This window comes from Balaenoptera borealis (genome assembly GCF_965194805.1).
Source record: "Balaenoptera borealis genome assembly, chromosome: 13".
NCBI classification, from domain to species: Eukaryota; Metazoa; Chordata; class Mammalia; order Artiodactyla; family Balaenopteridae; genus Balaenoptera; species Balaenoptera borealis.
Genome location: NC_138870.1, coordinates 105,966,816 through 105,994,596, shown reverse-complemented (window position 1 = coordinate 105,994,596; position 27,781 = coordinate 105,966,816). Strand labels below are relative to the sequence as shown.

The 27,781-nt window shown below is 49.1% G+C and overlaps 1 protein-coding gene across 1 annotated transcript in view; it reads left to right on the top strand.

The window, feature by feature from the left end:
• The first annotated feature begins 1,245 nt into the window (after positions 1-1,245).
• TTLL8 (tubulin tyrosine ligase like 8) overlaps positions 1,246-27,781 on the top strand; it is a 57,809-nt gene continuing 31,273 nt past the window's right edge. Inside the window, 8 exon segments of the mRNA XM_082351514.1 lie at positions 1,246-1,281; positions 9,357-9,448; positions 12,881-13,019; positions 13,684-13,757; positions 15,094-15,222; positions 16,495-16,609; positions 18,074-18,199; positions 25,052-25,238. Coding sequence (XP_082207640.1) covers positions 13,755-13,757; positions 15,094-15,222; positions 16,495-16,609; positions 18,074-18,199; positions 25,052-25,238 — 560 coding nt within the window. The 5' untranslated portion in view covers positions 1,246-1,281; positions 9,357-9,448; positions 12,881-13,019; positions 13,684-13,754.

Below are 27,781 nucleotides of genomic sequence, written 5' to 3'. Positions count from 1 at the left end.
ACTTTGTTATTTCAGAGAGAGCTTGAAAAATCCACACAAATGGGGTTTTAAAAGTGTATAGTCCTGTCTCTGTCAATTTACATTTTTGTGTGATATAGTTTAATACTGCCTGAGCAATAAATGCTAACATGTCAATGTGGCCCAGTGGCCTATTTAACTCTGGGTCTCTGGGTATTTCCATGCCCAGGTCTGAAACAACTGAGAGGTAAAGCATAGGAGGGGGATGGGGGCAAGGGCCACTTTTTAATTTATTCATGATTTATGTTGCCCTGAGCCAGTCTGCAGTGGGATCTGGTGGAGATGGGAAAGGCACTGGGGCCCACCCAGGGGAATGCCCACCACCCCTCACTGAGTGGGCGCAGAACCTCACTTTCGGGTTATCTTGGGAAGTTAAATGCAAAATAAAGATTGTTAAACCAAATAAAGATGACATCTAGATTTGGGAAAGTTACCAGGAGGTAGGCACTGATGGGGTGGGTGGATCTTTCCTACTCACCCCTCCCTCCACAAAGATGCTGGACCAGAGAGGCGGGACATCTGGGTGGGGTGGGACACTGGCCGATGCTGGGAAAGCCTGGGGCGGCGGCTCAGGCCCCACGAGTGACCCTGGGGACACCAGAGCACACTCCCTGGTGGGCTGGGGGCGTTCTGCTGGGGGACATCGGATGTTAGGTGCGGAGGGAGGCCCGAGGTGTGGACCAGAAAGAGGCCCGAGGGCCCCAGGACAGAGCCTGCCCTGGACAGCCCGGCTGGTTCCGCAGGGGCGGGGGCCTGGGTGTGGCCCTCGGGTCTTTATGACTTGGGGGGCTCTGACGGGCAGGGCGGGTCTGTGTGACCCTGACACCCGGAGCGGGGCAGGATCGCGTGATCCCAGGCGGGGCGCTCGCCACTCGCGGGCCCTCCTCCCCGCGGACACCATGCCCGGCCCCCGGCGCCCCGGCTCCCGCGCGGGCCGTGGCCGCGCCTCGGACTGCAGCCCCTGCCGGGGACCCCGCCTGGGTGCCCCCGACCGCGGCCTGTGGGACCCCACGCCCCTCGCGCGCCGTCGTCCTCGGAGCCGCACTCTGAGCCACTCCCGGAGCCGCTCCCGCCGCCCCCTGCCGCCCGCGCGCCCGCGCAGCCCCACGCCCCGCGCCGGCCGCCGCCGCGCCGCGCTCCCCGGGCCTCGCTGCCGGCGCCCCGGTGCTGCACAATGCGCCGCGCGGCCCGGGCCCGTCACCCCGGGCAACCGGAGGACGCGGGACAGCGCGACTGGGGGCGAGGGCACGGGCCCCGGCCCGGGTGAGCACGGGAACAACCGCCCTCCGCCCCTCCGCCCCTCCGCCCCTCCGCCCTGGGATTCTAGACCACCCCCGCGGAGTCCCGGACCTACCCTTCCTTCGGAACTCCTGACCGCCTCCCTACTCCAGACCTGCCCAGCCCTCCACCTCTGGACCCCGCCTTCGGACCCCCCACCCCGACCCTAGCCTGCGCCCCCCTCAACCCCAGACTTCCCCCTCCACCCCAGCCCTGCTCTCGCCCCTCTGAGCTCCCTGCTTCTATCAGCACTGATACCCCCTTGCAGGGGTCCAGGCAGTGGAAGGGAGGAAGGGCGAGGTGCCCGAGGCCGAGGCCGGAATGGAACCGTCCGCGTCATCGGAAGGGGAGCAGAGAGGAGAATCTAGTCAGTATTGTCCTGCGCCCGCCGCCCTGGGTTTCCTGAAAGGGACCGCCGAGCTCAGGCTCGGGGAGGGGGCATCCGTCTGTTCTGTTGATCTGTCTGCCCGTCCTTATTCCGAAGTACCTGCTTTAATTCCAGGAGCCTCGTAATAAGTCTTAATATTTCTCTGACTTTGTTTTTTCAAGATGTGCTCAGGTTTTCTTGCATTTTTAGAATCAATTGTTAATATAACCCCCCCAACACACACACACACACACACACACACACGAGAGTCCTGCTGGGATTTTGTGATTCCATTGAATGTGTAGATCAATTGGGGTGAGAACTAACATCTTAATATCCAGACTTCTGACCATGAACAATAGCTCTTTCATTCTTGTCAGTAAGGTTCCCACTTTTAGTTACAGGTGTGCAAGACCTTTTGTTAGAATCACTCCCGGATAATCCATGCTTAACACTGCTGTAGGTGGCATTTTTGAGTTTCATTTTCTAATTGTCTCTAGTGTATAGAAATACAGTTGAATTCATTTTCCTGGCTTGGTGGTTGGTGACGTTGGTAAATACACTACTAACTCATATAATTAGATTTGTTACATACACAATCATCACCTGCAGATCTTTTCAGTCTTTGTACCTCTTATTTCCTTTTCTTGCATTATTGCATGGGCTAGCACTTTTGAGTATAATGTTGAATAGATATGATATAGTGGACATCTTTTTTTGTTTCCACACTCAGGAGGAAAGTGCTCAGTGCTTCACCATGAAATATGATGTATAAGGTTTTTTTATTTTTTAAACATGATTTTTTTTCACATTTCTTTGACTGTCAAGTTTTCTTTGGCAAATTTATCTAAAATATTAAATTTTCATTTTAGAACCTAGTTTATAGTTATATAACAGAGGTCCTAAACTGATCCAGGTTCACCAGAATACCTTTCTGTAAGCCCTAATGGTTAATATTTTCCCTATAAAATGTACAAGTGTCTTTTAATTAAGTTGTCATTCACAAAAATTATAAATTAAACACCTATAAATTCTTGTTGCTATAAGTTTTAAAGGAAGTTCCCTTTATTCCTGGTTTACTGAGAGTTTTAAAACAAATAGTTATTACATTTTATCATATGTTTCTTCTGCATATTTTTTCCTTTAGTCTATCAAATGATTATGCTATGGATTTTCAAATATTAAACAAACTTTGTATCCCTAGAACAAATAGCACATGGTCAAGTGTACTGTTTTATGTCACTGGATTTGATTTACAAATATTTTAAGATTTTTGTGTCTATTTTTATGAGCAAGATTGGCTTGTAATATTTCTTTCTTTTAAAAAGGTCCTTGTCAGATTTTGGTGTTAAATGCATGACCTCATAAAAAAATCTTGAAAAAGAAAAAAAAAAAGAAAGGGTTGAAAAGGCTTTTCTACCTTCCTCTCTAGTGAAAGGGTTTATATGGGGGTTCTTTTGGGGTTTTTTTTTTTCTGAAATATTTGGACAGATTGACCTGTAATGCCATCTAGGCCTGGCTTCATTGTGGGAAACATTTTAAATATGGAGTTAATTTGTTTAACAGAAATAGGCCCATCTGGATTTTCTATTTCTTTTATGTCACTTTTGATAAGCAGTGTCGTTTAAGGAAAATGTCCATTTCATATGAATTGCCAAATTATTGACATGTGGATGTTCATAATATCTTTTTTTATTGAAGTATAGTTGATTTACAATGTTGTGTTCATTTCAGGTGTACAGCAAAGTGATTCAGCTATATATATATATGCTTTTTCAGATTCTTTTCCATTATAGGTTATTACAAGATATTGTTCCCTGTGCTATACAGCAGGTCCTTGTTGTGTATTTATTTTGTAGATAGTAGTGTGTATCTGTTAATCCCAAACTCCTAATTTATTCCTCCCCCCCACCTTTCTCCTTTGGTAACCGTAAGTTTGTTTTCTATATCTGTGAATCTATTTCTGTTTTGTAAGTAAGTTCATTTGTATCATTTTTTTAGATTCCACACATAAGTGATATCAAATGATATTTGTCTTTCTCTATCTGACTTACTTCACTTAATATGATAATCTCTAGGTCCATCCATGTTGCTGCAAATGGTATTATTTCATTCTTTTTTGTGGCTGAGTAATATTTCATTGTATATGTATATATATGTATACCACATCTTCTTTATTCATTCATCTGTTGATGGACATTTAGGTCGCTTCCATGTCTTGGCTACTGTAAATAGTGCTGCTGTGAACATGGGGGTGCATGTACCTTTTCAAATTAGAGTTTTCGTCTTTTCCAGCTATACACCCAGGAGTGGGATTGCTAGATCATATGGTAACCCTATTTTTAGTTTTTTAAGCAACCTTCATTCTCTTCTCCATAGTGGCTACACCAATTTACATTCCCACCAACAGTGTAGGAGGGTTCCCTTTCCCCACACCCTTTCCAGCATTTATTATTTGTAGACTTTTTTAAAAAAATAAATTTATTTATTTATTTATTTATTTTTGGCTGTGTTGGGTCTTCGTTTCTGTGCGAGGGCTTTCTCTAGTCATGGCGAGTGGGGGCCACTCTTCATCGCAGTGCGTGGGCCTCTCACTGTCACGGCCTCTCCTGTTGCGGAGCACAGGTTCCAGACACACAGGCTCAGTAGTTGTGGCTCACGGGCCCAGTTGCTCTGCGGCATGTGGGATCTTCCCAGACCAGGGCTCGAACCCGTGTCCCCTGCACTGGCAGGCAGATTCTCAACCACTGCGCCACCAGGGAAGCCCCTCTTTGTAGACTTTTTGATGGTGGCCATTCTGACTGGTGTGAGGTGATACCTCATTGTAGTTTTGATTTGCATTTTTCTAGTAATTAGTGATATTGAGCATCTTTTCATGTGCCTATTGCCATTTGTAAGTCTTCTTTGGAGAAATGTCTGTTTAGATCTTCTAAATCCCATTTTTTGATTGGGTTGTTTGTTTGATACTGAGCTGTTTATATATTTTGGAAATTAATCCCTTGTCAGTTGCATCATTTGCAAATTTGTTCTTCCAGTCCATAGGTTGTCTTTTCATTTTGTTTATGGCTTCCTTTGCTGTGCAAAAGCTTTCAAGTTTAATTAGTTCCCATTTGTTTATTTTTGCTTTTATTTTCATTACTTTAGGAGATGGATCAAAAAAATATTGCTGCAATTTATGTCAAAGAGTCTTCTCCCTATGTTTTCCTCTAGGAGTTTTATCCAGTCTTACATTTAGGTCTTTAATCCATTTTGAGTTTATTTTTGTATATGGTGTTAGAGAATGTTCTAATTTCATTCTTTTACCTGTAGCTGTCCAGTTTTCCGAGCACCACTTATTGAAGAGGCTTTCTTTTCTCCATTGTATATCCTTGCCTTGTAGATTGATTGACCATAAGTGCATGGGTTTATTTTTGGGCTCTCTATCCATTGATCTATATTTCTGTTTTTGTGCCAGTACCATACTGTTCTGATTACTGTAGCTTTGTAGTATAGTCTGAAGTCAGGGAGTGTGATGCCACCAGCTCCATTCTTCTTTCTCAAGATTGTTTTGGCTATTCAGGGTCTTTTGTGTTTCCATACAAATTTTAAAATTATTTGTTCTAGTTTTGTGAAAAATGCCATTGGTAATTTGATAGGGATTGAATTGAATCTATAGATTGCTTTGGCTAGTGTGGTCATTTTAATATATTGATTCTTCCAATCCAAGAACATGGTATATCTTTTCATCTGTTTGTGTCATCTTCAATTTCTTTCATCAGCATCTTATAGTTTTTGGACTACAGGTTTTTTGCCTCCTTAGGTAGGTTTATCCCTAGGTATTTTATTCTTTTCAATGCAATGATAAATGGGATTGTTTTCTTAATTTCTCTCTCTGATTTTTTGTTGTTAGTATATAGAAATGCAGCATATTTCTGTATATTAATTTTGTATCCTACAACTTTATACTTTCATATAATTCACTGATGAGCTCTAGTAGTTTTCTGGTGGCATCTTTAGGATTTTCTATGTATAGTATCATGTTGTCTGCAAACAGTGACAGTTTTACTTCTTCCTTTCCAATTCGGTTCCTTTTATTTCTTTCTCTTCTCTTACTGCTGTGGCTAGGACTTCCAAAATTATGTTGAATAAAAGTGGTGAGAGTGGGCATTCTTGTCTTGTTCCTGATCTTAGAGGTAATGCTTTTCACCACTGAGTATGATGTTAGCTGTGGGTTTGTCATATATGGACTTTATTATGTTGAGGTAGGTTCCCTCTAAGCCTGTTTTCTGGGGAGTTTTCATCATAAATGATGTTGAATTTTGTCAAAAGCCTTTCCTTCATCTATTGAGATGATCACGTGGTTTTTATTCTTCAGTCTGTTAATGTGGTGTATCATGTTGACTGATTTGTGGATATTGAAAAATCCTTGCATCCCTGGGATAAATCCCACTTGATCATGGTGTATGATCCTTTTAATGTATTGTTGGATTCAGTTTTCTGGTATTTTGTTGAGGATGTTTGCATCTATGTTCATCAGTGATATTGGCCTGTAATTTTCTTTTTTTGTGATATCTTTGTCTGGTTTTGGTATCAGGGTGATAGTGGCCTCATAGAATGAGTTTGTAAGTGTTTCTTCCTTTGCAGTGTTTTGAAATAGTTTCAGAAGGATAGGTGTTAACTCTTCTCTAAATGTTTGGTAGAATTTACCTGTGCAGCCATCTGGTCCTGGACTTTTGCTGGTTGGGAGTTTTAAAATTACTAATTCAATTTCAATACTGGTAATTGGTCTGTTCATATTTTCTGTTTCTTCCTGGTTCAGTCTTGGGAGAGTGTATCTTTCTAAGAATTTGTCCATTTCTTCTAGGTTGTCCACTGTATTGGCATAGAGTTGCTTGCAGTAGTCTCTTATGATCCTTTATATTTCTGTGGTGTGGGTTGTAACTTCTCCTTTTTCATTTCTGATTTTATTGATTTGGGCCCTCTTCCTTTTCTTCTTGATGAGTGTAGCTAAAGATTTATGAATTTTGTTTACCTTTTCAGAGAACAAGATTTTAGTTTCATTGATCTTTTCCATTGTTTTTTTTAGTTGCTATTTCATTTATTTCTGCTCTGATCTTTATGATTTCTTTCCTTCTACTAACTTTGGGTTTCCTTTGTTCTTCTTTTTCTAGTTGCTTTAGGTGTAAGATTAGGTTGTTTATTTGAGATTTTTCTTGTGCCCTTAGGTAGGCTTGTATCGCTACAACTTCCCTCTTAGAACTGCTTTTGCTATGTCTGATAGAGTTTGGATTGTTGTGTTTCCATTTTTATTTGTCTCCATATATTTTAAAATTTCCTCTTTGATTTCTTCAGTCACTCATTGGTTGTTTAGTAGCATATTGTTTACCCTCCACGGGTTTGTGTTTTTTGCAGTTTTTTTTTCTTGTAGTTGATTTCTAGTCTCATAGTGTTGTGGTCAGTCTATTTAGAGGTTTATCAACTTGAAAAAAAATGTTTCAAAGATCCAACTTTTGGTTTTGCTAATTTTCTTTATAGTACATTTGTGGGTTTTTAAAAAAAAATTATTTATTTTAAATTTTGGCTGTGTTGGGTCTTCATTGCTGCATGCGGGTTTTCTCTAGTTGAGGAGAGCGGGGGCTACTCTTCGTTGTGGTGCACGGGCTTCTCATTGCAGTGGCTTCTCTTGTTGTGGAGCACAGGCTCTAGGCACAGGCTCAGTAGTTGTGGCACGTGGGCTCAGTAGTTGTGGCGCACGGGCTTAGTTGCTCCGCAGCATGTGGGATCTTCCCGGACCAGGGATCGAACCCGTGTCCCCTGCATTGGCAGGCAGGTTCTTAATCACTGTGCCACCAGGGAAGTCCCCCCAAAAACATTTTGTTAATGTCTCCTCTGGTAATATCTGGTATTGATAATTTGTTTGGGTTTGAATTTGCTGGTAGTTTTCTGGTGATTTCTTTGGGTTTGACTTTGAGGTGATCTTTCTAATATCTGAGATGGATGCTTCACTGACTGTCCTTAGCCTTTATTATTTTCCACTATTTGCATCTACAGCTAAAAATCGCTGTATAAACAGAACCTAGCTACAAGATTCGATACTTCGTATTTTAACTCTCATTTAGTTAAGAAACATGCATTACTTTTTATCCTGATCTCCTCTGTGACGCGGGTTATTCAGAAGCACATTTGTGAAATGTGTGTTAGTCTCCCGTTGTTGCTTTGTCTTCTGATTAAACTCCCTGACTTCACGGCTCTGTGATCAGGTGACATGATCTATGTGGCTACTGTCCCTTTGAAATTGGTGAAGAACATCTCCGTGGTCAATTTTAATAAATGTTCCCTGTGTCTTGGAATGAGCAGGATGGTGGCCACTGAGCGAGGTGTTCTGTGTGCTCGTGAGGTGAGGGTTGGACAGTCACATTCAATCCTCGTCCTCGCTGACCTTTGTGGTTGTGTCAGTGACTGAGGGCAGTGCCTGTCACTATCTGCAGCTGAGGCCACTTTGTCCTCCTGGTGGTCCTGCCAGCCCTGCTCTGGTTTGTAACTGACTTTGTCCAGAACTCCCCACGTGTGGAAGCCCTCAGATGCACCCTTGGTGTCTGCTTTGTTGGTTGAATGTATTGTATTTTTTTTCCCCCAGTCTAGGGTTTGCCTTCTCGTTTTCTTAGCTGAGGAGAACATTTCAATTTTGATAAAGTCTGATTTGCCCATTTTAGCTTCGATGGTCAGTGCTTTTGTGGAGCATCTCGGACTTGCTGCCTTGCCCAAGGCTCTGAGAGCCCCTCCCGGCTCCTGTGCACACTTTCACACTCGCGCCTGTGACTCACGTCTGGTTACCATGTGTCCCCAGGTGGGGCTAGGGCTCCCCTCTCCGTGTGGACGGGCCGCTGCTGCAGCCCCACCCCTGCTCAGGGCCGCGGGGCTCTCCCTTGCCTGCATCAGTTGTCTCCGTGGATGTGGGTCTCTGGGGTCCACGGGGTGGAGGGAGCTGCAGGAGGAGCAGGTGGGTGAGTGGCCGGGGTGTCCACTGCCTGTCTGCCCACCTGGGATGCTCTTTGGACGTCCAGGGACTGTGGGTCCAGGAGGCGTCGGGAGGTCGGATGGTCTGCCGGGGTGTGTACGCTGCAGGAGCATCTGCCCCGTGGAATTCAAGCCACCATCTGGGATGAGATGGCCCAGGGTGGGCAGGGAGGCGAAACACAGATGTCTGAGGTCCGGGCCTGGGCCCGGCCACAGTTAGGGCGTGGGGAGAGAGAAGGGGCGGCAGTGAGGGAGGGAGAGCGGGGCTCAGGGCAGCAGGGGCTGGCCGGCTGAGTGTCCAGCGCTGGCAGAGGCCAGGACACAGGGAGTGACCGTGGGATTGGCCTGTGCGTGTGTGACCTTGGCCCGAGCTTGTCTGTGGTGGAGCCAGCAGACAGGCTGTGGAGAGAGGAGAGCTGAGAGGTGGAGGAGGGAGTGGGCAGGGTGCAGGGACGAGGGTTTTCATTTTAACGTATATATGGACACTGCTACACTTGTTGTGTGCTGATGGGAGTCGTGGCCAGGGTCCAGAGAGGGGCCCAGAGGGGCTGGTGGCTGGAAGGCTGGCCCAGGCAGAGGCTGAGGGCTGACCGAGCGCCATGGGGGGCTGGACATGGGGATTAGACTGGTGTCTCCTGAGTCCGAATGTCACTTGTTTGCTCTTTCCTTTGCCTTGATGTCTGTTTCTCTTTTGTAGAATTAAAACGAGGAATTTCCCAAGACTTGATTTCTTCCCCCAAATTAGACATATACAAAATAGCAAGACAATTAACGGACAAGGCAATCAAGGTAAATGCTCTTTGGGGCTCAGTGGGAGGGGTACTTTTTAAGAACAGAAATTCGTTTTGGAATTTGGAGAGTGAGTTCGTTGCCTCTGATGCCCTCCCCCTGAGGTGAGGCACCCCCCGCAGTCCTGGCCCCCGCGTGGAGGCTTCTGCCAGAGTTACTTTATGTTTCAGCTGTACTTTTGAAATAGGTAATGCTTTCAAAATTCAAAAAATGCAGACACATACACGGTAAAAATCTCTCCTGCAGCCATGCAGTCGTGTGACTGCAGCTGTGGACACACATCCCAGACAAGGGACAGACTCCTAGTGACTCACAGACCCCCTCCCATCTGCTCCCCCCACCCCAGGCCCCCGGGTGACACGGTGAGAACGCTTGCATGTGAGAGGGGTTTGTGCCCAGGAAAGGAACTCTGGGGCTCGAGTGGGGCAGCTGGCATACCCACTCACTTCCCCAAGGTGGAGGCCTACCTTTCACCAGGACGGGAGAATTTGGGGGAGATAAAGAAGGACAAGCGTTCTTCGAATGGGGGCAGATGGTTCCACGGCTACCACTTTGAGAACATGATCCTCTGTCCTTATCACACGTTCGCATTGCTCAGGCCGGGACAGTGGGGAAGCACTGACAAATCCAACACACATTAACACGTGGAAATGTGCTCATTCCCGTAACTTTCTTCTGAAGCACAGCACACACGTGCGAGTGTACAGATCATAAATGCACAGCTCAGGCTGTGATGGGCTGGATGTACCTGGAGAGAGAAGCACCCCACAGGTGACGTATGTAATCAGCATCAACCCCTGCAGACACGACAGAGCACTTCTGCCCCCTTGGAAGCTGCCTCCCGCCCTGGTTATTCCCCAATCCTGGCAACCATGGACGTGCTTTCTGTGCTTCCTATCATGGTCCTTTCTGGGACTTCATATAAGTAGAATTTAATTTTCAGATTTTCTTCTGAGGCCTTAAAACATATAAACATTCAGGGCTACAAACATCCCTCTAAGTACCGCTTTAGCTGCATTTCAAAAGATTTCATTTTGTAGTGTTTTTGATGAGATTCAGTTCAAAGTATTTTATAATTCATATTATTGCTTTTCATTGATTGTGTGTTACTTAAAACTATAGTTCTTAATTTCTAAACTGGCGGCTATTTTTCTAGTTATTTTGTTATTGGTTTCTAGTTTGATTGCCTGTGGTTGAGAATGTAATGGGCACAATGTTATTCCATTGAAATGTGTTCAGACCGGCTTTATACCTAGCATTTTGTTAATTTATATAAAAGTTGATGTAGAGTGCTATATTCACAGCCATCAGGGTAGAGCTTGTTATTTGCGTTGTTGAAGTCTTCTAGCCTTATTGAAATTTTTTTGTCTCTGTGTTCTCCAATTTACTGAGAGAAGCGTGTTAAATATCCTATTGTAATTGTGGATTTGTCTACTTTGTGTTTCTGCCAGTTTTTGCTCTGTATAATTTATAGCCGTCTTCATGGGTGCAAATGTATCTTTCTGGTGAATTGAATGTTTTCTTTAAATTATGGGATGATTTTCTTTACTTTAGTGATGTTTATTTGTCCCAAAGGCTATTCTGTCTCATATACAGATCCTTTTATTTTTTATCTATCTGTAGGGTTGTGCTTTTGATTTTGTCCTGTAAACAACATAGATTTAGATTAAAAAAAGATATAGTCTGGCACTCTTTACCTTTTAACTGGAGCATTTTGTGCATTTATCTATAATTAAACACTGGTATATTCCCACCGTGTTTCATTCATTTGGTTTGTGCTGTCTGCTCAGTTTTCCTCTCCTTTCATGCTTCCTTGTGGACTGATGACTTTTTATTATTCCATTTTCCCTCTCTTATGTCAGAAATCTTGTACTCTTTTTTTGTTCTTTTGTAGTTGCCTTATGTATTGTACTGTGCTGACTTATTAAAGTTAATCAGATTTTCTGAAGTCGTTCAGTTCGACTCCAGTTAAGGAGAGGATTGGGGGCGGCTGGGAGGTCTTGCTGGAGCTGCAGGGCACTGACATTCCTGCTGTTTTCATACTCCCTACCCGCCTCTCCTCGCAGCGGCCCCTGTCGTGGTGCACGGCCCTGTCGAGGGTGAGGCCAGGCTTCGGACTGAGGTTCTGGTTAGAAGGGGGCTTGGAGGTCTTTCATGTGGGCACTGGGACTTGAGCTCTCAGCATCTGGCCACAAGCCCACACGTTCTTGGCATGTGTTCCCATTCCTCCCACTGGGACCCGTGTTAGCTACCAATGCTGCTTGACAAATCACCATGAATTTAGCTGCTTAAACACACCACGTATTATCTCCTGTGGGTCAGGGGTCCAGGCTGGGTCCTCTGCTCAGTGTCTGTCAAGGGTGAAATGAAGCATCAGCCAGGTGGGGTCTCATCTGAAGGCTCAACAGGGGAAGTTTCCAATCTTCCTCAGCTTGTTGGCAGAATTAATTTCCTTGTGGCACCTTCTTCAAAGCCAGCAGTGGAGAGAGACAGTCTCTGCTGTTTTCAATCTCTGACTTGAGAGAATCCTGGACCCTCTTTTAAGCGGCACACCTGATTAGGTCAGGCCCACTCAGGATAATCTGTCTTTCAAATTCAGAGTCTAATTAGGGACCCTAGTGAGTTTGAGCCACCTCCCCCTGCTGCCCTGGCCTCCTCTCCTGCTCTCACAAGCTCATGAGGCCCTAAGCTCATGAGGCCCTAAGCTCACTGCTGACCATACCCCTGTTCCCTGACCCTGCCCTGCAGCTGCCGCCCTCTGACCCTGTCCAACGGATGTGTCCAGGCTGTGTCCTCAGCAGCATGGGCCCTGGGGCTCCAGCATGACCATCACTCTCCTGGCCCCTGTCCCTTGGCTGGGAAGGCAGAGGACGCCAGCTACCAACTCCCTGCCTGGCCCCTGGCAGCTGGGCTCATTCCCAAAGTGATGGGCAGAGTCCCCAGCTCCCCTGGTGCTGGCCCTGGGCAGTTCGCACTGCCCCTCCAGCCATTGGTGGGCATTTGTTCCCCCCTCTCCTCTCAAACCTCGGGGAGCTTCCCCACCCCAGGCGTGAGGGACGGTCACCTTTGCAGAGAAAAGAAAGCCGCAGAGCACAGGCCCTCGGGCCCTGTCCTGCATCCCACCTTTCAGACCTGGAGCTGCCCTGAGCTGGGGTCTGAGCCTCAGGAAGCACCAGGGTCCTGGCTGTGCTGTGCCTTCTGGCCTCCACGTTTGGGGCAGCAGGCACACACGCGGCAGAGTGGGCCTGCCCGGGGGCTGCCCGGCCCCAACCCGTCGGCCGTGCCAACACTCCTGGGTGGTCTTCTCGGAGCAGGACACGGGTGCCTTCCCGCCGGTGCAGCCGGCGTCATCCTGATAGTAGACTCCTCTTACAGAGACAAAATTAACTCGTTTTCAGTTCTTTCATTCCAAATACACTCTTGCAATTCAAGGAAAAGAAGATCTTCTCCATCTACGGACACTACCCGGTGATCCGGGCCGCCCTGCGGAGGAAGGGCTGGGTGGAGAAGAGGTTCCACTTTCTGCCCAAGGTCATTCCGAGTGTCGAAGACGAAGGGGAAGGAGCGCCAGGTACAGTATCGGAAGCGTCTTGTGTTTCGGTGTGAGACGTTTGTGTGTATGTCACGAGGACCCAGACGTGAGTCGATTCTGCGGGTCCTGTGCTGTGGCCTCACCCCTGGGGAAGGAGTCACCTCCTGGCCCCCGCCCCAGGCGTCCAGGCCCTGGCGAGCCCTTTCAAACCCTGGTACTGGTCACTTCTTGGTGTCCCACCGTCCATGCCCAGACCTCCTCCTGTGCCTGGATGGTGTCCATCGTCCTTTAGCGGCCTGGCCCTGGCTGTCCCTCCTCTGGCCTCAGCTCCCGAGTGGTCACTGCTTGGCCCCCTGCAGTGCCCGCTGCACCCAGCCCCTGGTCACTGGTCCTCCCTGACCCCCCCCCGTGCCTGCCCCCTGCTCTGCAGAGTCTGCATCCTCTTGGCTCCAGGGTCTGCGCTGGGCCCCGTCCCACACGGTGCTTGAGACCCAGCTCACGGCCCTGCCCACGTCCCGGGTCCCCGACCCTGGCACGGCCCCTGGCGGGGGTGCCATGCGGTGGACTCCCGAGCCTGACTCGACCCTGCTCCTTTCGGGACCCACGGGGGCACCTCCTCCGCACTGGGCCCTGTCATGGGCCCGGCTGTGGTCACGCCTTCCAGCCATGATGCACTGACATCTCCTGTGTGTTGTGTTTGCAGAAAACAAACGTGCTGAAGGCAAAGGAAATCAAGAAGTGGCTTTGGAGAAAACAGACGACATCCACGATGTGATGGTAGGTCCCCGTGGGCTCCGGAGGGGCCTCAGCTGACGTTTACCTGCCTTTGTGCCGCGTTCTGGGGGGGAGAGATGTGGCAAAGCCACGGTCACGCCCTGCCTCGAGGACATGCGTGCGTGTGCATGCGTGTGCACGTGTGTGCGTCCGTGTGCCCCGTGTCTCTGAGTGTCCACGTGTGTGCCTCCACGGGTGAGCAGGCAAGCTGGGCCTGTGGTCTGCGGAAACCCCGTGGGACAGGCTCAGAACGGCCCCCAGGCGGCGACGGCGGAGGCGGAGTCTGCGGGACGCAGCGCCTGCCTGCGGGGCGGGGCAGCCGCCACAGGGCCGGGCTCCCGGGCCGCGATGCTGCCTGCTGGCCGGTCAGCCGTCAGGGACGGGCTCTGCAGCGCTGAGCTGCCCCGGGAGGGCTCTGCTGGCCGGTAGCAGAGGGTCACTGCGACTCAGGGGAGGGGAGAAAGTTAAAACGAGACCAAACAGCGTCCACCGCGAGCAAGCGTGACGCGTTGACCGCACTGGAGAGCTCCTGTCTCTCATGTGACCCCGTGAACAGAACGGAAAGACGAGCCACTCAGGGAGGTACTTGCAGGGCTTACGAGTTAAAAGATCTGATACTCAGAACGTGCGACGCGCTCACACGTCAGGAGCAGGTGACGATCAAAGAGAAGCGGGCAAAGACCCGACAGGCGGGGAGCCCATCACTGCAAGTTCCCAGAGCCGATTCCTTTCTGTGAAAGTCGGCCGTGAGGCTGGGGCGCGCCCGCGGGTAGGGGGTGTGGGGAGTCGGCGGGGGTGGGTCCAGGGGGCCGGGCCTGCGCGGGAGCGACAGCTCTGGACGGAAGGCCGTTTCTCACCCCGGGCGCCCGGGTGGCCACCAAGCCGCTGTCTAAACTTCCGTGTACGACGGTTCATCTCACACTGTGACAAATGACAGCGGCTCTCCTGGGCCCCTGCATCCTGAAGGTGCGGGGGCAGCGGAGGAGCTTGTGTCCCGGGGGCCAGGGAGGGGGACTCTCCCAGGTCCACACGTGGTGTGTCCCTGCGGCCGGCATGGGCACCCACGGGGGGCGCAGCTCAGACCCCACTCGGGGCCCCTGCAGCCCAGAGCCCGAAGCCCCCCACCCCCGTGCCATCGGAAGCCCCATGTGGTAGCTGCTCCCACGTGAGCCCGCGAGAGACCCTCGAGGAACGTGCGAGGCCGCAGTCAGGATGGGAGAGTCACAGAAATCACACACCGCTTCTCACCTAAACCCCGGTTCCTTTAGTCCCGGCGTGTCCCATTGTCAGAGACGTGAGCCTTGGGGGCTGGGTGTGGATAAAGGTTTTTTCTTGCCAGTCCAGGTTGGTAAAAAATGAAACACCATACTTCCTCTGGACAATCAAAAGGGACATCATTGACTATCACAGTCTGAGCTGCGACCAGATGCTGAATCACTACGGGAAGACGGCGTCCTTCACCACCAAGGTGAGTGGGAGGGCTGGGGGCGCAGGCGGGGCAGCACCCTGCCTCCTGAGATGCCAGCACCTCCGGGGCTGGGAGAGCCACACGGGGACTGGTTCCCTCGGGGCTCCTCTCCAGGACTGGAGCCTCCTGCTGACCTGGCCCGGCGTCAGTGTCCAGAGCCGCTCAGAGCTGCTGCCCGCAAACCGCCCCCCCCAGAGCCCCTGTGCCCCTCGCCCTGTGTTCCTGGGTGGCCCCAAGGCCACAGAAGCACTGTCCTCTGGGCGCACAGGCCAAGCCCAAGACAGGGCAGGTGACGGCCTCCACCACAGCCCGACTCAGGCTCTGGGCCCTGGAGGGGCTCTGGATCCCAGGGGGGCCGGACCACCCTCACCTGCGCTGTGACTTCCAACCGCAGGGGGGCATTGCCACACGGGCACTTCCTGCCCTCACCCCCTTTCAGCCGCCAGCCCCATTTACCCTGAAGGCTGAGGTTAGGGGCGGGGCCAGCCCGGGACGGACAGGCCTGTGTGTACCCCCTGGGAGAGACAGGGTAAAGGGGCTTCCCTGGCAACAAGGGCACGGTCCCCTAAACCCTCACGGGTGACAGAGGGGCAGGGACGAAGTGCACGTCTGCCCCCGGGGCTCCCTGTAGGGCTCGGGCCCCCCGCATCCTCGCCAGGCCTTGGGCCGCTGGTGTCCTTCCGGGTGTGGGCGATGCCTGCGGACGGCCCAGTGGGGTCGGGCTCCCCGCAAAGACCCCCGGGTGGGGCTGGCACCAATGCTCCCAGCAGCCGACAGGGGCTACGTTTCCCGGGCACGTGGCACTTCTCTTCAAAAGCGTTGAGGAGTGGCCCCGGGCCTCTTTAACGAACAGTGCGGCGTCCAGGGGGCAGAGCGGGGGCTGGGGGCGGGGGGCGGCTGCGATGTAGACCCGTGAGCTCTCGCCTGCACCGCTCCTGGGCCTGAGCCCCAGCCCTTCGGGGACCAGGAGGTGGATGCAGCGCCTTCCGCTCTGGGGGCCCCCAGACGGCCCCGTCCGCCCTTGGGCCTGCCGTGCCTGCCACCGGCCAGAGGGTGAGCCCAAGGCCCCGGCCTGCACGTCGGGTCACGCGGCTGCTCGGCCAGCTGGCCGGGGGGTGGAGGGGCCGGGGGGCTGGGGAGGGACCGCTCCAGGAGGTGCCCTCCCAGGAGCCCACTGGAGCCGGTGCTGCCCAGCCGGCCTGCGGGCACTGACACTGGTCCGAGCTTGCCCGGCGCGTGGCCAGCGGGCCTGACGTGCCGCTGTCTCTGGAGATCGGGCTGTGCTTGAGCCTGCGGAGCCTGCCGTGGTATGTCCAGGCCAACCCCGCCTCCTTCTTCCCACGCTGCTACGGCCTCTGCACCGAGAGCGAGAAGCAGGAGTTCCTGGGTGAGTGGCTGGCGGCCCGGCCGAGGCGCCCGGCGTTGAGTGCTGGGCCAGGAAACCCGGCGGGGCCTCTTTCTGGCCCACCTTCCTGCAGGAGGGGCCCCAGGGCTGGGGGTGGGGGTGGGGTGATGGGGGAGGGCCCGGTCCCATCCCAGCACCTGGGAGAGGCCGGCGTGGGGTTGGTGCTGGGCCCGGGTCTGGGTGCCTGGGGCACACGGGGACGACGGGCTCTGGGCTGGGGACAAAGGCTGGTCCCTGGTCCGATCTGCCTGGAGGCACAGGAGAGAGAAGGAGAAGGTCAGGGCAGGCAGGGAGGGGGGTCGTTCGGGGGGGGGGCCATGTTTCCTGAGCGCCCATCTGGGAGGCTGTAGAGAGCGGCATCTGCCCAGCACCCCTGCCCTGTGCCCTGACCCCAGGCCGGGGCTCCCAGGAGCCAATGGCCGGATGCAGGACAAGGCAGGGTTGGGGGCAGGGCAGAGGTGAGAAGTGCAGTGGGGGCAGGACCATGAGCGGGGACCTCGCAAGATGGGGTGCTGGGTGGAGACCCAGAGGCGAGGGAGGCTGAGGGCAGCCAACTGGGGAGCTCCAGGCCAGCCCTGGAGCAGGCAGTGTGCCCGCACGTCCTCGGGCAGAGGGGCTGGTGATCTCAGGAGCATTTGTTCTGATGGGCGGAGGAGGGTGGGTGAGGGGCTGCGTGGGGGGCTCAGGTTCTGGATGTTTCCAGGGCAGCAGTAGCTGCCAGGCAGGTGGATACCCGGTGGGGTGGCCTCAGCTGAGGTGGGGAAGGAGCAGGTTTGGGAGAGAAGTTGCTGGAATATCCAGCAACTTGAGGTGGGGAGCAGCCTCGCCTCCCAGGCCCCTCACGGAGGCGAGGCTCCCCTGGCCGCTGCCCCTGGCATGTGACAGGCGCTCAGAGGCAGCCTGGCCCCAAGCCTGGGTCTGGGGGACCCTGAGCTGCCTCTGCGCTGGTGGATACAGCCGGGCCCCCAGCCACCCACAGTTAGAGCGGTGGGAGCCAACAAACATGTCCAGGAAGGTCCGGAGGGGCTCGTGTGATGGGGAGGGTCCCGGTGCTGTCAGCAGGGGGCTCTTCTAGAAGGATCCCTCTGTGCAGGGCTGAGAACACAGGGGCAGGGAGAGGTGGTGACGGTGCCCACAGACCGTGGCCCTGGGGGTGCAGGAGAGGGGCAGGGAACGGGGTGCGTGGATTCTGCCTCTGGGCCTGTAGGCAGGGTGGATGTGCAGCTGGGGTGGATGAAACTCCCCTCCACAGAGGAGGGAGGATGAGTGTGGAGGTGGAGGGTGTGGGCAGGGCGGGGCAGTGGGGGAGCACCCAGCCCCCGGAGGGCTCTGAGGCAGGAGTGAGGCCCCCGCACGCAGTGGGATGCCCGGGCTGGGAATGGCTGGCGCTGGCTGAGCTCCCGTCCCCAGCGCAGGCAGGGGGGCGAGGGCTTGGTGTCCTTTCAGACGACTTCCGGCGCACGGTGGCCTCCAGCATCCTCAAGTGGGTGGTCAGCCAGCAGAACTGCAGCAGGAGCACACCCAAGGGCTGGAGGGAGAAGGCCGGTGACAGTGACCCCAGCAACAGGCAAGGTGTGTGCCGCCTTGGCATGGCCAAGGCCGTGCCACCCCGGGAGGACAGTGGCAGGAGGGGCCATGGAGGTGTGCATCCAGGGCGGGGCTGCAGCTCTGCCCAGACCCCCAGTCTCTTCCAGCAGAATCCCACGGGAATGGCGCTCCTGGGTCATGTAGGGAGTCGTGGGCCACCGTGGGTTTAGGCCTACAAGACCCAAATACGTCCTTTTTGTTGTTATTCACTTTCATAGAACAGTTTTAGGTTCACAGCAAAGTTGAGCAGGAGGTATAGAGTTGTCCCGTGTACCCTCTGCGCTTTCCTCCCCTGTATCAACATCCTCCTCCAGACGGTGCATTTGTTGTAAGTGATGGACCTACACTGACACATCATCATCACCCAGACTCCACAGTTTACATCACGGTTCCCTCTTGGTTTGGACAAATGTATAATGACATGTATCCACTGATACAGTATCTTTCAGAGTAGTTTCACTGCCCTAAAAATCCTCTGTGCTCAGCCTGTTCATTCCTCCTTCCCCCCAAAACCTTATCTTTTTATTGTCGCCACAGCTTTGCCTTTTCCAAAATGTCATACAGTCGGAATCATACGGTATATATGATTCAGACAGGCTTCTTTCACTTACTAATGTGCATTTAAGGCCCCTCCATGTCTTTTCATGACTTGATAGCTCATTTCTCTTTAGCACTGAGTAACATTCCACTGTCTGGATGGAACAGAGTTTGTTCATCCAGTCACCTGTTGAAGGACATCTTGGGTGCTTTCAAGTCTTGGCAGTTATGATTAAAGCTGCATACAGGCTTTTGTGCAGCTGTAAGTTTTCAATTCACTTGGTAAATACCAAGGATCACGACTGCTGGATAATATGGCAAGAGTATGTTTAGTTTGGTAAGAAACTGCCAAACTGTGTTCCAAAGTGGTTGCTACACCAGTTTGTGTTCCCACTAGCAATGATGAGAGTTCCTGTTGCTCCACATCCTGGTGAGCATTTGGTGACGTCAGTGCTCTGGATCTTGGCTGTCCTAATAGGTGTGTAGTGGTATCTCACACACCTATTGGTTGTTTTAATTTTCATTCCCCTGACAATATATGATGTTAAACATCTTTTAATATACTTATTTGCCATCTGTATATATTCTTTGGTGAGAAGTCTGTTCAGCTTCCCTCCAGTTTTAAATTGGGGTGTTTGTTTTATTGTTGAGTTTTAAGGGTTCTTTGCATATTTTGGATACCAGTACTTTATTGTATGTGTCTTTTGCAAATATTTTCTCCAACTTTACAGCTTGTTTTCTAATTCTGTTGATGATGTCTTCCACATAGCAGAAGTTTTAAATTTCAGTGAAGTCCAACTTATCAATTATTTTTTTCATGGATTGTGCCTTTGGTGTTGTATCTAAAAAGTCATCACCACACCCAAGTTCATCTTGGTTTTCTCCTATGTTACTTTCTAGGAGTTTTATAGCTTTGTGTTTCAACTTAGGTCTATGATCCATTTTCAGTTAATTTCTACGAAGGGTGTAAGGTCTGTATCTAGATTCATTTTCTTTTTTTTTTTGCATGCAGATATCCATTTGTTCCAGCACCATTTGTTTGAAAAGACTATCTTTGCTCCATTGTATTGCCTTTGTGCCTTTGTCAAAGATCAGTTGACTATATTTGTGTGGGTCTGTTTCTGGGCTCTCTATTCCACTGATCTATTTGTCTCTTTTTCACCAATACCACACTATCTTGATTATTGTAGATTTATTGTAAAGCTCAAATTTAGATGATGTCAATCTTCCAACTTTGTTCTTCTCCTTCAACATTGCATTGGCTATTCCGGATTTTTTGCTTCTCCATATAAACTTTAGAATCAGTTGGTCAATATCCACAGAATAACTTGCTGGGATTTTGCCTGAGATTGCTTTGAATCTATAGATCAAGTTGGGAAGAACTGACATGTTGACAATGAGTCTTTTCTATTCATGACCATAGAGTACCTCTCCATTAATTTGTTCTTCTTTGATTTAATTAACCAGAGTTTTGTACTTTTCTTCATATAGATCTTGTACGTATTTTGTTAGATTTATTTAATTATGTATTTATTTCATATTTGGAGTGCTAATGTAATGGTATTTTGTTTTTAATTTCAAATTCCAATTATTAATTGCTGGTGTACAGGAAAGTGATTGACTATAACCACTTACTAGTTCCAGAAGTTTTTTTGTTCTTAATTCTTTCAGATTTTCTACCTAGACAATCATGTCATCTCTGAATAAAAAGTTTTATTTCTTCTTTCCCAATTTGTATACTTTTCATTTTCTTGTCTTATTGCATTAGCTAGGATTTCCAGTGTGATGTTGAAAAGGAGTGGTGAGAAAGGACATCCTTGCTTTGCTCCTGATTTTAGTAGGAAAGCCTCTGGTTTCTCACCATTAAGTATAATGTTAGCTGTAGGTTTTTTATAGATATTCTTTATCAAGTTGAGGAAGTTCCTCTCTATTCCTAGTTTTATGAGAGTTTTTATCATAAGTGGGTGTTGAATTTTGTCAAATGCTTTTTCTGCATCTATTGATATGATCATGTAATATTTCTTCTTTAGCCTGTTGGTATGATGGATTACATTAATTGATTCTTGAATGCTGAACCAGTTTTGCATACCCGGGATAAATGTGACTTGGTCATGGTGTATAATTCTTTTTATAAATTGTTAGATTTGATTTGCAAATATTTTGTTGAGGATTTTTGCAAATATGTTCATGAGAGATTTTGGTCAATAGTTTTCTTTTCTTGTGATACCATTGTCTGGTTTTGGTATTAGGGTAATGCTGACCACAGAGAATGAGTCACAAAGTATTCCCTCTGCTTCTATCCTCTGAAGGAGATTGTAGAGAATTGGTATACATTTTTCCTTAAATGTTTGGTAGAATTCACCTGTGAATCCGTCTAGGACTGGTGCCTTCTGTTTTGGAAAGTTATTAACCATTGATTCGATTTCTTTAATAGACAGAGGACTATTCAGATTGTCTATTTCTTCTTCTGTGAGCTTTGGCAGATTGTATATTTCAAAGAATCAGTCCATTTCACCTAGATTATAAAATTCGTTGGCATAAAGTTGTTCATAGTATTCCTTTATTATCCTTTTAATGTCCATGAGATCTGTAGTGATGTCTCCTCTTAGTTTTATGATACTAGTAATTTATGTCATCTATCTTTTTTTGTTTTTAGTTAACCTGACTAAAGGCTTATTAATTTTATTGATGTGTTCAAAGAACCAGCTTTTGGTTTCACTTATTTTCTCTATTGATTTCCTGTTTTCAATTTCATTGATTTCTGGTCTAAGTTTGTTTTTTCTAATTTATTTATTTTATTTATTTATTTTTCGCTGTGTTGGGTCTTTGTTGCTGTGCATGGGCTTTCTCTAGTTGTGGCGAGTGGGGGCTACTCTTCGTTGTGGTGCACAGGCTTCTCACTACAGTGGCTTCTCTTGTTGCGGAGCATGGACTCTAAGCATGCGAGCTTCAGTAGTTGCGGCATGTGGGCTCAATAGTTGTGGCTCGCAGGCTCTAGAGCACAGGCTCAGTAGTTGTGGCACACGGGCTTAGTTGCTCCACGGCATGTGGGATCTTCCCGGAGCAGGGATTGAATCCATGTCCCCTGCATTGGAAGGTGGTGGATTCTCAACCACTGCGCCACCAGGGAAGTCCCTGGTCTAAGTTTTATTATTTATTTTCTTCTGTTTATTTTGAGTTTGATTTGTTCTTCTTTTTCTGGCTTCCTAAGATAAAAGCTTAGACAATTAGTTTCAGATCTTTCTTCATTTCTAATATAGGCATTCAATGCTATAAATTCCCCTCTAAGCACTGCTTTCATTGCACCCCACAAATTTTGATAAATTGTATTTTTATTTTCATTCAGTTCTAAATATTTAAAATTTTTCTTGGGATTCTTTTCATTGACTCACGTGTTATTAGATGTATGTTGTTTAATCTCCACATACTTGAGGATTTTTCCAGCTATCTGTATCTTTTGATTTCTAGTTTAATCCATTGTGGTCTGAGAGCATATATTTTATGATTTCTATTCTTTTACATTTGTTAAGGTGTGTTTTATGGCCCCAAAGTGGTCTGTTTTGGGAACTGTTCCAAATGAGCTTGAGAAGAATGTGTATTCTGCTGTTGTTGGATGAAGTACTGTATAGATGTCCATTATATCCAGTTGATTGATGGTGCTATTGAGTTCACCTACGTCCTTATGGATTTTCTGCCTGCTGGATCTATCCATTTCTGAGAGAGGGGTGTTGAAGTCTCCAACTCTAATAGAGGTCATCTATTTCTCCCTGAAGTTCTATCAGTTTGTGCCTCATGTATTTTGATGCTCTGTTGTTAGGCACATACATGTTAAGTATTGCTATGTCTTCTTGTTGTACTGACCCCTTCATCATTATGTAACATTCTTTTTATCCCTGATAGTTTTCCTTGCTCTGAAGTCTGTTCTGTCTGAAATTAATATAGATACTCCTGCTTTCCTTTATTAGTGTTAGCATGGTATATTTCTCTCCATCCCTTTGCTTTTAATCTATATGTATCTTTATTTACAGTGGAATTTTTGTTGAAAACATACTGTTGGGTCTTATTGCTTGATCATTGTATAATTTCTTTTAATTGATACATTTAATCATTGACATTTAAGGTGATTATTGATATGGTTGGAGTAACAGCTACCATATTTATTACTGTTTTCTATTCGTTGCCCTTGTCCTTTGTTCCTATTTTTTTTCTACTCTTTTTCTGCCTCTTGTGGTTTTAATTGAGCATTTTGTATGATTTCATCTTCTTTCTTTTCCTAGCATAGCAGATATATATAGACATATATAAATTTTTTTGTGGTTGTCCTATAGTTTGCAATATACATTTACAATGGATCGAACTGCATTTTCAAGTAACACTGACCACTTTACAGTAATGGGAATATTTTATAACAAAATGTTCCTAATTCCCTCCTCCTGTGCCCTGTATCTTTGCTGTCATTTATTTCACTTATACATAAGCTATAATCTGGATACATTTTTGCTATTTTTATTTTTAATAATAATTATTAAATTATTATGTTCTGTCAGATCAATTAAGGATTAAAAAAGTAAAGTTTTAATTTTCCCTTTATTTATTCCTTCTCTAATGCTCTTCCTTTCTTTATGTGGATCTGAGTTTCTGATTTATGCCATTTTTTTCTCTCCTAAGGACTTCTTTCTTTTAACATTTCTTGCAAGCCAAGTCTACTGGCAAAAAAATCCCCTCTTTATTTATTTTTTTGGTCTGATACAGTGCTCTGTAGTCCTGTGATCAGGTCTCAGTCTTTGGTGAGCCTGTACCCTTGGACTGTGAACGTCACCACTGCTTCTCCTTTTTTCCCCCCTTTGGTGGGACAGGATGGCTAGAGGTGGTGGAGCTGGGTGTTTTCCTGCCCCAGCGTTGATTAGGCCCTGATAAAACCCTGGCAGGTCACACTCTGGTGACTATTTCTCCTGAGGGCAGCCTTGTTAAGAACAGAGTGTTCCTTTCCTCCTCTCCCTGCCAGAAACACAAGGGGATTTCCCTCCAATCCTCACTGTGACCCCCAGGTCAAGCTCTTGGAGGTAAAACTGACAAAAGTATGGGGCCCCCTAAAAATGACCCCTGGGGTCTCTAACTCTCAGGGTTGTCCACGCTGAGCCTCCCGCAATCCGTCCATTGCAGCAGGTGGGTTTCCTTCCCTGGTGCTGGCTGCCACAGAGGTTTCTGCTCTGGTGACTCTCTGTACCTGCCCATCCGTCTCTCCAATTTGGGGCAGGCTTTTGCCCTGTGACCTCAGTTCTCTGACAGATCTAAGAACAGCTGGCGATTTTCCGGTCTGTTCAGCTTTTCACCTGCTGTTAGGGTGGAGTGGCAACTTCCAGGCTCCTTACATGCTGGACACCAGAAGTGAATTTTCACTTTAAAATGGTCACTTTTATATTTTGTGAATTTCACCTCAGCACATTTAAGAAATGCGTGTTGTAATCTCCGCAGCAACCGCAAAGCTCGAGCGCTTTCCCCCGGGTCCGTGCTCGCTGGCGGCCGCTGGGTCCATCAGGGCTGCCGTCTCAGTGGCTGTGCCTGGGGCTCGTGCAGGTGTCCCCGAGCACCTTCCAAGCAGCCTTGTGCTGCAGGCTCCTGCCCCGTAGCCCCACGACAGGGTTCGGCTCTCACCCCGTCTCCGCATCCAGCCTGGGGACCGCTGGCTGTGTGTGGGGGGCAGGCCGCCACATGAGGTGGGGGCCAGGTGCATGAGGTCTGCCTTCACCTGGGCGGGGGCCTCCCTGTGTTCAGTGCTCCCCAGACCAACAGCGATCTTGGCTCACGGGCTCCAGAAGGAGAGGGTGCTGCGTGGGAGGTCGGATGCGCAGAGCCACAAAGCCCACGCGGGCTGGGGCTCTGAGAAGTGCCAGATGTACAGGGAGGTGTTCCTCCCAGCCTCCCGCGGGGCCGGCAGGCACCACTGCAGGGCTGTCCACAAACACCTGTTCTTTTCTCACTGAGGACCAAGTATGTGCTCAGAAGCAGAGGTTTTGTGGAGAGCTCATCAGAAGTGCTGTTTCATTCCCACCCGAGGGGCTGAGAGTCTAGTCGGAGGGTGGGGGGCACGGTGCAGTGGGGGGGCAGCTTCGGGAGGGGAAAGGTTACCTGCCCAGACCCAGGTGTGGCATCCAGGGCGGCTGCCCAGGGAAGCGAGAGCCCTCACCGTGAGGCCCTGAGGCACAGGCAGGTGGGGTGGCCTTTGCCTGCGCCCCAGTGGTGCCACTGCGTGGGCGCGGGTGGTGGCCCGGGCTCCACGTGCTTGTCCTTGGGTTTCAGTTCCTGAGAGCCCGGGACCGAGGCTCACGGGCCTCCCAGGGCAGCTGGTGGACGTCGCGTGCAGGGTGTGCGAGGGTTACCTGGGGCGGCTGGAGCACGGGGACATCGACCTCGCTGAAGACGCCGCCAAGGACCTCACGGAGGACGAGTGGCAGGACCTGACCCAGCAGTACTACACGCTCCTTCAGTAAGACGCCTGGTCGGCGCCCTCTGGGGCCTGCCCGAGGCTCGCGTTATCCAGAGGACGCCGGGTGGACTTTAGGGGTTGTCTGGGGACGTTGGCCCCTGGGACGTCTGGGGCGCCTGTCTGGGAGTTGGGGTGCCTTTTTGGGTGCCTGCCCAGGCCCCTGTTGGCTGATAAGAGGATGACACGGCCGGGCGAGCCTGTGGCACCTTGCGCACCCTGCGTGTCCTTTGCGTCATTTGGGGCCACAGCCGCCGTGGGCGTCCCCTTCGCGGCCAGGCTGCCTGACTGACTCTGGGTGGTCGGGACTAGCGGGGCCGTTGCTCGGCCCAGGCCTCCTGACTCCACGACCTTCGGTTGCCCCTCACTCCCCGGGGGCCCTCTGCGGAGGGCTGCGACCTTTCACAGTGGCCGACGGCGCGGAGCTGGGGCAGAGGCGGGCCAGCACCCGCGCCGGGAGCAGCTCTCCGCCGAGGGAACAAGGCAGCAAAGCTGGAGCCCTTGTTTTGGAGGGTCTGCCTGCAGCCCACACGCACCATCCCAGGGTCGTTTCTGTTGTTCTACTCCTTTCCTTCTTTGGATCAAGTATCTTCTTTTTTATTGGATGTAAATACAGTAAAGGGCACGCCACGTGCTGATGGTATTTCTCCAGGTGGATGAAAGTCTGCATATGTGCTCACGGTGTAGCCACCGCCCAGATCAAGATAAAGGACATTCCCAGCCCCCCAGCCCCCCTGGTAACCCTTCCCAGGCAGGACCCCACCGAGGTCACGCCTCCTCTGATTCCCACCACCTCCACCAATGTTGCTGTGGAATTTCATGTTCATGGAATCCTACAGGCCGGGCTGTCTCATTTGTGACTTCTGCTCGACACAAGACCTGTGAGATTTATCCAAGTTGGTGCAGAAGCTCATTCTTTTCTGTTGCTGTGCGGAATCCCGTCCTTTCAATAGACCACAGAGCCCTTACTCCTCCTGCTGTGGATGGGCAGGTGGGACACCGCCAGTTTTGAACAATTCCCAAAGTGGCTGTGCAGCTTCGTAAGCCAGCCGTGACACGTGTCCACGCGCCCCGCTCCCCGCGCCGTGGGCAGCCCTCGGCATTGTCACACTTTTTCATTTTCCTTTCTTCGTCGTCTCATTGTGGTCTTAGTTTGCGTTTCTCTGATGGCCGATGGTGATGAACATAGTTTCATATGCTTACTGGCCATTTGGCTATGTTCTCTCGTGAAGTGCTTATTCAAATCTTTTGATCATTAAAGAGAAAGAGGTTGGTTCTCTGTTTATAAAGTTGATTTCTAAGAGTTCTCTACATATTCGTCACCAAGTCCTTTGTTGGAGATGTGCATTAAGCATACCTTCTCCCAGTGCATGACTTGTCTTTTTACCTTTCAATGGAATTTCTTGATGAGGTCCACTGTTTTCATTTTTTCCCTATTATGGTAGGTCGAGTGCTGGTTAAGAAATCTTTGACTATTCAAGGTCATGAAGATGTTCCCCTATGATTTCTTCTACATGTTTTACTGTTTTTCCGTTCACTTTTAGCTTTTCATGACTAATTAATCTTAACTTGTGTGTAAGATAAGAGATATGGATCAAGGTTCTTTTTTTGTATACAGATATTCACTGTGAATAAAAAATGAACATGAATTTTGGCGGAACTTGCTTTCAGCCCTGATCAGCGCTGATCTGTTTTGGTAACTGTTTCATGTACACTTAAATACAATGTGTATCTGCATTGCTAGGTAGTGTGTTATTAAAAATGTCAATTAAGTCAAGTTAGTTATTCAAATCTATATCCTTACTGATTATTTTGCCTGCTTGTTCTCTGAGATACTGAGAGAGCCTAGTTAAAATCTCCAACTGTATTTGAGGTATTAATAGACGTAAAGAGGGTACTTCATAAGAAAAGAATCCAATCAAAGGAATCAAAACAATCTGGACTTGGATGTAGTGAATACTGCATCAGAATATATAAAACAATCACAGAATTAAAAAGAGAAATAGAAATGCAACTGATTTTTGCGTGGTGACTTTGTATTCTGCTACTTTGCTGAATTCATTTATTAGCTGTTCAATTTTCGGGAAAAGTTTGAGAAGGACTTGTATTAGTTCTTCTTTAAATGTTTGGTAGATTTCACCAGTAAAGCCATCACGTCTAGGGCATTTCTTCGCTGGGAGAGTTTTGATTACTGATTCAAGCCCCTTAGTTGTTATAGGTCTATTCGTATTTTCTATGTCCTCATGATTTAGTCTTGGTAGGTTTTGTGTTTCTGGAAATTTGTGTATTTCATCTAAGTTATCCAGCTTGTTGGTGTACAACTGTCCATAGTACTCTCTTATAATCTTTTTTTATTTTTGTAAAATCAGTAGTAATGTCCCTAATATCATTTTTGATTTTAGTAATTTGAGTATTCTCTGTTTTTTCCTTAGTCCATCTAGCTAAAAGTTCACCTACTTTGTTGATCTTTTCAATGAACCAACTTTTGGTTTTATTAATTTTCTCTATTGTTTTTCTATTTTGATTAATTCTGCTCTAATCTTTAT